Raw genomic sequence first — 13,768 nt, 5'->3', positions numbered from 1 at the left:
TGCCAAATTCTACAAATTTGATACTTTTGCTTCTTCGGAGGCTATTTTTGGGGGAGAGGTTTTGCAAGCCGTGGTGCCTTCTGTTTAGGTAACCTGATTTGCTCCCTCCCTTCATCCGTGTCCTAAAGCTTTGGTATTGGTTCCCACAAGTTATGGATGACGCCGTGGACCGGACACACCAATGTTGGAGAAAACAGAATTTATGCTTACCTGATAAATTACTTTCTCCAACGGTGTGTCCGGTCCACCGCCCGCCCTGGTTTTTTAATCAGGTTTGAAAAATTTCTTTCTCTATACAGTCACCACGGCACCCTATAGTTTCTCCTTTTTTTTTTCTCCTAACCGTCGGTCGAATGACTGGGGGGGCGGAGCCTGGGAGGGACTATATGGACAGCTTTTGCTGTGCTCTTTGCCATTTCCTGTTGGGGAAGAGAATATTCCCACAAGTTATGGATGATGCCGTGGACCGGACACACCGTTGGAGAAAGTAATTTATCAGGTAAGCATAAATTCTGTTTTTGCAGCTTGAGACATCCAGCTTCCCTGAAGGACTCCCCTGACAATAGGACCCCTCTACAGGGTTTTTGTGCCTTCCAAAGTCGTTGTATGGGCAGGTAGGAGCCACAGTAGAGCTGTGGCAGTTGGTTGTGACTGTTTAAAAACGGCTATATTTTTTTTTTTTTTTTTTTTTTTTTTTTTTTTTATCCAGTTTTGAAACTAAGGGGTTAATCATCCATTTGCAAGTGGGTGAAATGCTATTTCAGTCTATTATACACACTGTAAAAATTTCATAGAATTTACTGCTTTTTTCACTGTTTTGTAGTTTATGTGATTGTTTTTTTTTTTTTCTCTTAAAGGCACAGTACCGTTTTTATTTTTGCTTGTTCAGTTATTAAAGTGTTTTCCAAGCTTGCTGGTCTCATTACTAGTCTGTTTAAACATGTCTGAGATAGAGGAAACTCATTGTTCATTATGTTTAGAAGCCATTGTGGAACCCCCTCTTAGAATGTGTACCAAATGCATTGATTTTACTATAAATTACAAAGACCATATTCTGGCTTTAAAAAATGTATCACCAGAAGAAATTGACAAGGGGGAAGTTATGCCGTCTAACTCTCCCCACGTGTCAGAATCTATTACTCCTGCTCAGGGGACGCCAAGTACATCTAGCGCGCCCATTGCATATACCTTAAAAGACATGGCGGCAGTTATGAGTCATACCCTTACAGAGGTATTATCTAAACTGCCAGGATTACAAGGAAAGCGAGACAGCTCTGGGACTAGAATAAATACAGAGCTCTCTGACACTTTAGTGGCTATGTCTAATACACCCTCACAATGTACTGAAGCCGAAGCAGGGGAGCTTCAATCTGTGGCTGATTTTTCTGATTCAGGGAAGATACTTCAATCTGATTCTGATATGTCTACATTTAAATTTAAGCTTGAACACCTCCGCATATTGCTCAGGGAGGTCTTAGCAACTCTGGACGACTGTGACGCAATTGTAGTCCCAGAGAAATTATGTAGATTGGATAAATACTATGCAGTACCTACTTACACTGATGTTTTTCCAATCCCTAAGAGGTTTTCTGAAATTATTACTAAGGAATGGGATAGACCAGGTGTACCGTTCTCTCCCCCTCCTGTTTCTAAAAGGATGTTTCCTATAGACGCCGCTACACAGGACTTGTGGCAGACGGTCCCTAAGGTAGAGGGAGCAGTTTCTACTCTAGCTAAGCGTACCACTATCCCTGTCGAGGACAGTTGTGCTTTTCTAGATCCAATGGATAAAAAATTAGAGGGTTATCTTAAGAAAATTTTTATTCAACAGGGTTTTATTCTCCAGTCTCTTGCATGCATTGCCCCAGTCACTGCTGCTGCAGCTTTCTGGTTTGAGTCTCTACAGGAGGCTCTACAGGTTGAAACCCTGTTGGAAGATATTATTGATAAGCTTAAGGCCCTTAAGCTAGCCAATTCATTTGTTTCTGACGCCGTTGTTCATTTAACCAAGCTAACGGCTAAAAATTCAGGTTTTGCTATTCAGACGCGTAGGGCGTTATGGCTTAAATCCTGGTCAGCTGACGTGACTTCAAAGTCTAAACTTCTCAACATTCCCTTCAAAGGACAGACCCTATTCAGGCCTGGACTGAAGGAGATCGTTTCTGACATCACTGGAAGAAAAGGTCACGCCCTTCCTCAAGACAAATTAAGGACTAAACAGTCTAGTTTTCGGCCCTTTCAAAACTTCAAGAGTGGCGCAGCTTCAACTTCCTCTAACACAAAACAAGAGGGAACTTTTGCCCAGTCTAAGTCGGTCTGGAGACCTAACCAGGCTTGGAACAAGGGGAAACAGGCCAAAATGCCTGCTGCTGCCTCTAAGACAGCATGAAGGAGTAGCCCCCGATCCGGAAATGGATCTAGTAGGGGGCAGACTCTCTCTCTTTGCCCAGGCTTGGGCAAGAGATGTCCAGGATCCCTGGGCATTGGAAATTGTGTCCAAGGGTTATCTCCTGGAATTCAAAATCTCTCCCCCAAAAGGGAGATTTCATCTCTCACATTTATCTGCAAACCAGATAGAGAGAGGCATTCTTACATTGTGTCCAAGACCTCCTAGTTATGGGAGTGATCCACCCAGTTCCGCAGGAGGAACAGGGGCAGGGCTTCTATTCAAATCTGTTTGTAGTTCCCAAGAAAGAGGGAACATTCAGACCAATCTTAGATCTCAAGATCTTAAACAAATTTCTCAGAGTCCCATCCTTCAAAATGGAGACTATTCGAACCATCCTTCCTATGATCCAGGAGGGTCAATATATGACTACTGTAGACTTAAAGGATGCTTATCTTCACATCCCGATACACAAAGATCATCATCGTTTTCTCAGGTTTACCTTTCTAGACAGGCACTACCAGTTTGTGGCTCTTCCCTTCGGGTTGGCCACGGCACCAAGAATCTTTACAAAGGTTCTAGGGTCCCTCCTAGCGGTCCTAAGGCTGCGGGGTATAGCAGTAGCCCCTTACTTAGACGACATTCTGATACAGGCGTCGACTTTTCAAATCGCCAGGTCCCATACGGACATTGTTTTGGCATTTCTGAGGTCCCATGGGTGGAAGGTGAACGAAGAAAAGAGTTCTCTATCACCACCAACAAAAGTTTCATTCCTAGGGACTGTGATAGATTCAGTAGAAATTAAGATTTACCTAACTAAGGCCAGATTGTCAAAACGTCTAGACTCTTGCCGTGTTCTTTATTCCACTTCTCGTCCTTCAGTGGCTCAGTGTATGGAAGTAATCGGTTTAATGGTAGCGGCAATGGACATAGTACCGTTTGCCCGCCTACATCTCAGACCGCTGCAACTTTGCATGCTCAGTCAGTGGAATGGGGATTACACAGATTTGTCCCCTCTACTAAATCTGGATCAAGAAACCAGGGATTCTCTTCTCTGGTGGCTATGTCAGGTCCATCTGTCCAAGGGGATGAGCTTCCGCAGGCCAGATTGGACTATAGTAACGACAGATGCCAGTCTTCTGGGCTGGGGTGCAGTCTGGAACTCCCTGAAGGCTCAGGGCTCGTGGACTCAGGAGGAGGCACTCCTTCCGATTAAACATTCTGGAACTAAGAGCGATTTTCAATGCTCTTCAGGCATGGCCTCAGCTAGCTGGGGTCAGGTTCATCAGATTTCAGTCGGACAATATCACGACTGTAGCCTACATCAACCATCAGGGGGGAACAAGGAGTTTCCTAGCAATGTTGGAGGTTTCAAAGATAATTCTATGGGCAGAGGAGAGGTTTACTCTTGCCATCTATCTGCTATCCATATCCCAGGAGTAGAGAACTGGGAGGCGGATATTCTAAGTCGACAGACTTTTCATCTGGGAGAGTGGGAACTCCATCCGGAGGTATTTGCTCAGTTGATTCAACTTTGGGGCAAACCAGAACTGGATCTCATGGCGTCTCGCCAGAACGCCAAGCTTCCTTGTTACGGGTCCAGGGACCCCAAGGCAACGCTGATAGATGCTCTAGCAGCGCCTTGGTCCTTCAACCTGGCTAATGTGTTTCCACCGTTTCCTCTGCTCCCTCGTCTGATTGCCAAGATCGGGCAGGAGAGAGCTTCGGTGATTTTGATAGCACCTGCGTGGCCACGCAGGACTTGGTATGCAGATCTGGTGGACATGTCATCCTGTCCACCTTGGACTCTGCCGCTGAGGCAGGACCTTCTACTTCAGGGTCCTTTGAACCATCCAAACCTAATTTCTCCAACATAGGTGTGTCCGGTCCACGGCGTCATCCTTACTTGTGGGATATTCTCTTCCCCAACAGGAAATGGCAAAGAGCCCAGCAAAGCTGGTCACATGATCCCTCCTAGGCTCCGCCTTCCTCAGTCATTCTCTTTGCCGTTGTACAGGCAACATCTCCACGGAGATGGCTTAGAGTTTTTTAGTGTTTAACTGTAGTTTTTATTATTCAATCAAGAGGTTAGCGGCGAAAAATTCTGGTTTTGCTATTGTGGCGCGCAGAGCGCTTTGGTTAAAATCTTGGTCAGCGTATGCGTCTTCTAAGAACAAATTGCTTAACATTCCTTTCAAGGGGAAAACGCTGTTTGGCCCTGACTTGAAAGAGATTATCTCTGATATCACTGGGGGCAAGGGCCACGCCCTTCCTCAGGATAGGTCTTTCAAGGCCAAAAATAAACCTAATTTTCGTCCCTTTCGCAGAAACGGACCAGCCCCAAGTGCTACGTCCTCTAAGCAAGAGGGTAATACTTCTCAAGCCAAGCCAGCCTGGAGACCAATGCAAGGCTGGAACAAAGGAAAGCAGGCCAAGAAACCTGCCACTGCTACCAAGACAGCATGAGATGTTGGCCCCCGATCCGGGACCGGATCTGGTGGGGGGCAGACTCTCTCTCTTCGCTCAGGCTTGGGCAAGAGATGTTCTGGATCCTTGGGCCCTAGAAATAGTCTCCCAAGGTTATCTTCTGGAATTCAAGGGGCTTCCCCCAAGGGGGAGGTTCCACAGGTCTCAATTGTCTTCAGACCACATAAAAAGACAGGCATTCTTACATTGTGTAGAAGACCTGTTAAAAATGGGAGTGATTCATCCTGTTCCTTTAGGAGAACAAGGGATGGGGTTCTACTCCAATCTGTTCGTAGTTCCCAAAAAAGAGGGAACATTCAGACCAATCTTAGATCTCAAGATCCTAAACAAGTTTCTCAAGGTTCCATCGTTCAAAATGGAAACCATTCGAACAATTCTTCCTTCCATCCAGGAAGGTCAATTCATGACCACGGTGGATTTAAAGGATGCGTATCTACATATTCCTATCCACAAGGAACATCATCGGTTCCTAAGGTTCGCATTCCTGGACAAGCATTACCAGTTTGTGGCACTTCCGTTCGGATTAGCCACTGCTCCAAGGATTTTCACAAAGGTACTAGGGTCCCTTCTAGCGGTGCTAAGACCAAGGGGCATTGCAGTAGTACCTTACTTGGACGACATTCTGATTCAAGCGTCGTCCCTTCCTCAAGCAAAGGCTCACACGGACATTGTCCTGGCCTTTCTCAGATCTCACGGGTGGAAAGTGAACGTAGAAAAAAGTTCGCTATCTCCGTCAACAAGGGTTCCCTTCTTGGGAACAATAATAGACTCCTTAGAAATGAGGATTTTTCTGACAGAGGCCAGAAAATCAAAACTTCTAAACTCTTGTCAAATACTTCATTCTGTTCCTCTTCCTTCCATAGCGCAGTGCATGGAAGTAATAGGTTTGATGGTAGCGGCAATGGACATAGTTCCTTTTGCGCGAATTCATCTAAGACCATTACAACTGTGCATGCTCAGTCAGTGGAATGGGGACTATACAGACTTGTCTCCGACGATACAAGTAGATCAGAGGACCAGAGATTCACTCCGTTGGTGGCTGTCCCTGGACAACCTGTCGCAGGGGATGAGCTTCCGCAGACCAGAGTGGGTCATTGTCACGACCGACGCCAGTCTGGTGGGCTGGGGCGTGGTCTGGGGACCCCTGAAAGCTCAGGGTCTTTGGTCTCGGGAAGAATCTCTTCTCCCGATAAATATTCTGGAACTGAGAGCGATATTCAATGCTCTCAAGGCTTGGCCTCAGCTAGCAAAGGCCAAGTTCATACGGTTTCAATCAGACAACATGACGACTGTTGCGTACATCAACCATCAGGGGGGAACAAGGAGTTCCCTGGCGATGGAAGAAGTGACCAAAATCATTCAATGGGCGGAGACTCACTCCTGCCACTTGTCTGCAATCCACATCCCAGGAGTGGAAAATTGGGAAGCGGATTTTCTGAGTCGTCAGACATTTCATCCGGGGGAGTGGGAACTCCATCCGGAAATCTTTGCCCAAATTACTCAATTGTGGGGCATTCCAGACATGGATCTGATGGCCTCTCGTCAGAACTTCAAGGTTCCTTGCTACGGGTCCAGATCCAGGGATCCCAAGGCGACTCTAGTAGATGCACTAGTAGCACCTTGGACCTTCAAACTAGCTTATGTATTCCCGCCGTTTCCTCTCATCCCCAGGCTGGTAGCCAGGATCAATCAGGAGAGGGCATCGGTGATCTTGATAGCTCCTGCGTGGCCACGCAGGACTTGGTATGCAGACCTGGTGAATATGTCATCGGCTCCACCATGGAAGCTACCTTTGAGACGAGACCTTCTTGTTCAAGGTCCGTTCGAACATCCGAATCTGGTCTCACTCCAACTGACTGCTTGGAGATTGAACGCTTGATCTTATCAAAGCGAGGGTTCTCAGATTCTGTCGTTGATACTCTTGTTCAGGCCAGAAAGCCTGTAACTAGAAAAATTTACCACAAAATATGGAAAAAATATATCTGTTGGTGTGAATCTAAAGGATTCCCTTGGGACAAGGTAAAAATTCCTAAGATTCTATCCTTTCTTCAAGAAGGTTTGGAGAAAGGATTATCTGCAAGTTCCTTGAAGGGACAGATTTCTGCCTTGTCTGTGTTACTTCACAAAAAGCTGGCAGCTGTGCCAGATGTTCAAGCCTTTGTTCAGGCTCTGGTTAGAATCAAGCCTGTTTACAAACATTTGACTCCTCCTTGGAGTCTCAATTTAGTTCTTTCAGTTCTTCAGGGGGTTCCGTTTGAACCCTTACATTCCGTTGATATTAAGTTATTATCTTGGAAAGTTTTGTTTTTGGTTGCAATTTCTTCTGCTAGAAGAGTTTCAGAATTATCTGCTCTGCAGTGTTCTCCTCCTTATCTGGTGTTCCATGCAGATAAGGTGGTTTTACGTACTAAACCTGGTTTTCTTCCGAAAGTTGTTTCTAACAAAAACATTAACCAGGAGATAGTCGTGCCTTCTTGGTGTCCGAATCCAGTTTCAAAGAAGGGACGTTTGTTGCACAATTGGATGTTGTTCGTGCTCTAAAATTCTATTTAGATGCTACAAAGGATTTTAGACAAACATCTTCCTTGTTTGTTGTTTATTCTGGTAAAAGGAGAGGTCAAAAAGCAACTTCTACCTCTCTCTCTTTTTGGATTAAAAGCATCATCAGATTGGCTTATGAGACTGCCGGACGGCAGCCTCCTGAAAGAATCACAGCTCATTCCACTAGGGCTGTGGCTTCCACATGGGCCTTCAAGAACGAGGCTTCTGTTGATCAGATATGTAAGGCAGCGACTTGGTCTTCACTGCACACTTTTACTAAATTTTACAAGTTTGATACTTTTGCTTCTTCTGAGGCTATTTTTGGGAGAAAGGTTTTGCAAGCCGTGGTGCCTTCCATCTAGGTGACCTGATTTGCTCCCTCCCTTCATCCGTGTCCTAAAGCTTTGGTATTGGTTCCCACAAGTAAGGATGACGCCGTGGACCGGACACACCTATGTTGGAGAAAACAGAATTTATGTTTACCTGATAAATTACTTTCTCCAACGGTGTGTCCGGTCCACGGCCCGCCCTGGTTTTTTAATCAGGTCTGATAATTTATTTTCTTTAACTACAGTCACCACGGTATCATATGGTTTCTCCTATGCAAATATTCCTCCTTTACGTCGGTCGAATGACTGGGGAAGGCGGAGCCTAGGAGGGATCATGTGACCAGCTTTGCTGGGCTCTTTGCCATTTCCTGTTGGGGAAGAGAATATCCCACAAGTAAGGATGACGCCGTGGACCGGACACACCGTTGGAGAAAGTAATTTATCAGGTAAACATAAATTCTGTTTTCTCTGAGTCTGACTGCTTGGAGATTGAACGCTTGATTTTATCAAAGCGTGGTTTCTCTGAATCGGTCATTGATACCTTAATTCAGGCTCGAAAGCCGGTTACCAGGAAAATCTATCATAAGATATGGTGTAAATATCTTCATTGGTGTGAATCCAAGGGTTACTCATGGAGTAAGGTCAGGATTCCTAGAATATTATCTTTTCTCCAAGAAGGATTGGAGAACGGATTGTCGGCTAGTTCCTTAAAGGGACAGATTTCTGCTCTGTCTATTCTTTTGCACAAGCGTCTGGCTAATTCTCCAGACGTCCAGGCGTTTTTGTCAGGCTTTAGTTAGAATCAAGCCTGTGTTTAAACTTGTTGCTCCGCCATGGAGTCTAAATTTAGTTCTTAAAGTTCTTCAAGGGGTTCCGTTTGAACCTTTGCATTCCATAGATATCAAGCTGTTGTCTTGGAAAGTTCTGTTTTTGGTAGCTATCTCCTCGGCTCGACGAGTTTCGGATTTATCGGCTTTACAATGTGATTCTCTCATTTTCCATGCTGATAAGGTAGTGTTGCGTACCAAACCTTGGTTTCTTCCTAAGGTGGTATCTAATAAGAATATCAATCAGTGAAGGAACAACAATCTCCTATGTCCTAATCCTTCTTCAAAGAAGGAACGTCCGTTACACAATCTTGATGTGGTCCGTGCTTTAAAATTCTATTTACAAGCTACGAAGGATTTTCGTCAAACATCTGCTTTGTTTGTTGTCTACTCTGGACAGAGGAGAGGCCAAAAGGCTTCGGCAACTTCTTTCTTTTTGGCTAAGAAGCATAATCCGCTTGGCTTATGAGACTGCTGGCCAGCAGCCTCCTGAAAGAATTACAGCTCATTCTACTAGAGCAGTAGCTTCCACATGGGCTTTTAAACATAAGGCCTCTGTTGAACAGATTTTTAAGGCGGCGACTTGGTCTTCGCTTCATACTTTTTCTAAATTCTACAAATTCGATACTTTTGCTTCCTCTGAGGCTATTTTTGGGAGAAAGGTCTTACAGGCAGTGGTGCCTTCGGTTTAAGCGCCTGCCTTGTCCCTCCCTTCATCCGTGTCCTATAGCTTTGGTATTGGTATCCCACAAGTAATGGATGAATCTGTGTACTGGATACACCTTACAAGAGAAAACAAAATTTATGCTTACCTGATAAATTTATTTCTCTTGTGGTGTATCCAGTCCACGGCCCGCCCTGTCATTTTAAGGCAGGTGTTTTTTATTTTTAAACTAGTCACCCCTGCACCCTATAGTTTCTCCTTTCTCTTGCTTGTCTTCGGTCGAATGACTGGGAGGTGACAGGGGAGGAGCTATATAGACAGCTCTGCTGTGGGTGATCCTCTTGCAGCTTCCTGTTGGGAAGGAGAATATCCCACAAGTAATGGATGAATACGTGGACTGGATACACCACAAGAGAAATAAATTTATCAGGTAAGCATAAATTTTTTTTTTTTTTTTTTCCTAAAGGCAAAGCTTCAAAAGAAAAAAAAACACAAACCCCAAATTTCTACCATTTAGAAATAGATTATTTAGTAATAAATATTTGTTTAAATATTGACAAAGTCTAATATATAGAGACTGTAGCTTTTCCTGAAGCATTGGGGAGGGATTTACAAACAGAATTGTGGACATAGTGCTTCACAATCTCTGCTCTTGGGTATCGCACCTGCACTAACTAGTAATATGATGTGGAAGTTAAAGAGCAAAAATGCTATAAACACTGAATATTTTAAACGTTTCATATTAAAATCTTAATGTATAATGCAGTTTATTTTTTTACTACCTAACTATTTTGCCCCATTTTCATGTCTAACCTTTTGTCTGCAGTCTCACACAGATTGGCACCTCCAAATAAGGCTAGAAGTGGGTAGAATTTGGCTTTTGAAAAATAAATGCAGCAAAGCATATTTGAGTAATTTACAAGGTGATTTCTCTCCATTTAAAGGAAAATGTAATGTACACATTACTTTGTCTGCTTTTGCTGTGGTAAAAAACAAAACAACTTGCTTCACTTCACACCCTAGTGTCAGAATTACTGTTGTGCCGGCAGGTGTGTGTATAAAAGGAATTGTGATCGTGGTTCTAGTACGATTAATATAGCAGTCCCCCCCTCCCATTTATGGGCTATGGTTTTCCTTTTTTAAAATGTAACTTTCAGAGTATATGGGTAAAAATTCAGAGCTACCCCAGTGTTTGCTGACTTCCTGTGACACACCGAAGAATTTCCCTTGCTTGTGATAACCTATAGCAAAGCAGCTATAGCGTTGTCATGCTATAAAGAGTATACATGTGTATAACTGGTAATTCTTCTAAATCGACTATTTTCCCTAATAAATCTGTGTACTATATAAAGTGCTAACAGATGAATGTAGATTCATATGTCTTCATAGACTACTATGCATTAATTAGTTTATTTTTTTCTGCCATAAATTTACAAATGAAGTATATATTTTATTATTTTAGTGGAACACTCCCAAGAGATTGTACCTAAAGAAGAAATAAAAAAGGAGGAATCGGAGTTACAAATAGAGCCTTTAAAACCATCTTTAGTAGAAGCTACTAAAGGGAGAAAGTCAAAAAGGAGAAACGGAATCAAAAATGAGTCAAAGGAGAAAAAACTTACTTGGGATATTGATGAAAAGCCACCTGTGACACCAGAGAACAATGGTCCTACATCAGTTATAAAATTTAATGTACGATCAACACCATACTTACAAAGGTATGTTACCATTTCATCTGATAGTTGGCGGTAATTTGTTAATGACCCATACTAACTTTACTGCCCATTAATAAAAAAAAAAATATATTGCACAAGGGTGGAAAAATATCACTATGGATCTGCATTTTTAAAATGTTTCTTCATCAAGCTAGACCCAAATTCAGTACATCTGATCTGGTTGTTGAATTATAGGGAAATAAAACCAATGTTTTAATTCATGATTAAGACAGAGCATACAACGTTCCAATTTTTTTTCTTCTAAATCCTTTTTATCGAAGGAGCAGCAGTGCTTTACTGGGAGCTAGCTGAACATATTAACTAAATGACAGGCGGCATATATGTGCAGCTCCTCAGGCTACCTAGGTATGCTTTTCAACAAATGATACCAATAGAACAAAGCAAATTAGATAATCAAAGTACATTGGAGAGGTGTTTTTGTTTGTTTTTCAAATTACACGCCCTATCTTACTCATGAAAATTTTAGGATTTCATGTCTCGAAGTATATGCTAAAGACAATTATCTACAAAGAGTAACTTGTTTTCTATTTACAGTGTCAAGAAAAAGATTCATTCCGACGGTGAGCCCCTCATCAAGGATCTGAAGTTTCTAACGCCAGTGAGACGTTCCACCCGTATTGAGCGCAACTCACAGCAACTGCCTGACATGCTGAAAGACCATGATCCTTGTGTATCTACACTCTCTCAACTAGGGGAACTGGGAAGTGACACTCAGGCTTATATATACAGGCAGAATGATGCCATCCAGGAAGTGACTGTTAAAAATCTTCCAAAGTAACTTGTCCAGTGACATTTTTAATGTATCCACGCTTGGCTTGCTGAGGATCCAAGATTTCTGTAAAGTGTACATAACTGTCAGCGTTTCTCGCTTGTATTTTTGTATGTTTTGCGTTTCCAGTGACTCTTTTGGTTAAGCTGTTTTGAGGAGAATGCTTTACTTTAATACATTCTGTGAAGCAGAACTTTCTCATCACATTAGGTTGACTGAACTATTTGGCATTATTTTAAGATAATCCCTACTTGGGAGGCAGTTTAGCAAACCTGGATATGAGCTAATTCACCCCTCCCCATAGAGACATCAGTGATGGTTTTTGGTAGGTGTAAGACCATAAACGTTGTTTTTCTAGAAGCACTTTCTTCCTTAATGTGATCTTGAGGTGATGGGGTTGTGTTAACCCTGCATTACTGTGCGTTTATCCTTTATGCAGGGGTTTAAACGCACAGTAGAGGTGCTACTCGGGACCTGCACAGCACTGCTGGTTCCAAGTGGAACCCACCGATGATCCAACCTGCAACGCTACACGGGCACTGAATGGAACTACTACTTTATCTAATTGGAGCATGTAAATTTTCAACTATTATGGCCCTTTAACTTAGGGGAATAGTGCTTATGTGCGACTGCTCCAGCACATATGCGTTTATAGCACTTGTACTGGTGCAATTTAGTAAAGCCCCTTTCATAATTTATTAACTTTTTTTTTTTTTTTTTAAACAGGATTTAGACTTTTTTTAAATGGTTTGCAAACATTTGAAGGCTGATAAATCCATAAAATTAAAGTTCTCAACTTTTTATATAATATGCAGTAATTCAAATGCTAGTGCAAGATGTATCTTCTGTTATAATTTCGCTTAAACAGAATATCAGAATATATTGCCAATGAATACTGGTTCACTATTCTAACTGAGATGCAAAATACATGGGATTTGGGATAAACTGAATGCTGAGAAAAAAATATATATATTTATTTTCAGCTGTAAATAAAAGATTCATGTTAATTGATTTATTTTTTGTGTGCATGAGACTTCAGTTAGTGTTTTAATCCTTTAATTTACAAAAATTACCAATGGCACTACCTTTGTGTAATAGACCTATTTGTATCTTCAATTGTGCCACTACAATACGGCTAGATGTGGGTGTATGAGTATAAATATTAGAATTACAAAGGAAAAGCATACACTCAGACTGCACTCCTAGGTCAGGTTGCAAGTTAGTTGCAAATAATAATCACTTAGTTGCTGATCCAAGGTTGGAATGCGGGGATAGGAATAGACACTAAATTAAAATATAACTTTTATTGGGTTTAATAATTAAAATAGGAAAAATCATTAAAACCACACTTAAGTACCGACTGTAGTTTGTAGAAATTTAATAACCGAATTTTTAGTTCAATTAAGCAGTTATGCCTGCTTGCGTGCAAGCCTAATGTACTTATCTATCGTAGTACATAACATATAAATTACCAGTAGTAGTGATAGGTTGGCTTGACACTCTATATGAGTAAGTGTGTGCGAGAATAGAGTAAAAGGTAGGTCCACTTTTATTTAGACAGGTAGTTAGACCATGACTGATTGAATGTTGTCATAGATGAGCTTGATAGACTAGCGTTGTGATAGCACACAATATTGTGACTCGATGTGCATAAACTTCTCCTAGATAGTCGTGTGATAAACCTCAATATAGGAAAGGTAAATATAACTATAGGAAAGAGGTTGTGCTAAAGTTATGGTTAGAGGCTTGCCACGTATTTATCTTAGCATTGTAACATTCACAGGTTCACTTGTTATATTGTATCCGGCTTTGTGTTACGGATAATTCACCATGTATTATTTGGCCGGTATGCCTATATATTATATTAACCCAAGAGTTGTAAATAGTATGGTTAATGCTCTTAGAAATATTTAGCCGGTATGCATTTATATTCTATTGACCCAAGGGGTTGTAAATAATATACGGCAAGTGAGGTGCCAATTGAACGTCTGTAGCGTGGGCTCTATTAGAGCTGACTAGATATTAGTCG

The 13,768-nt window shown here is 42.1% G+C and overlaps 1 protein-coding gene across 1 annotated transcript in view; it reads left to right on the top strand.

Moving 5' to 3' along the window:
• CKAP2 (cytoskeleton associated protein 2) overlaps positions 1 to 12,754 on the top strand; it is a 79,435-nt gene extending 66,681 nt beyond the window's left edge. The window contains exons 8-9 of the mRNA XM_053708388.1: positions 10,697 to 10,952; positions 11,505 to 12,754. Coding sequence (XP_053564363.1) covers positions 10,697 to 10,952; positions 11,505 to 11,748 — 500 coding nt within the window. The 3' untranslated portion in view covers positions 11,749 to 12,754. The remainder of the gene's footprint in view (positions 1 to 10,696; positions 10,953 to 11,504) is intronic.
• The last annotated feature ends 1,014 nt before the right edge of the window (positions 12,755 to 13,768 follow it).

The sequence above is a fragment of the Bombina bombina genome, chromosome 3, assembly GCF_027579735.1.
Source record: "Bombina bombina isolate aBomBom1 chromosome 3, aBomBom1.pri, whole genome shotgun sequence".
NCBI lineage: Eukaryota > Metazoa > Chordata > Amphibia > Anura > Bombinatoridae > Bombina > Bombina bombina.
This window is presented reverse-complemented; position numbering and strand designations above follow the sequence as displayed.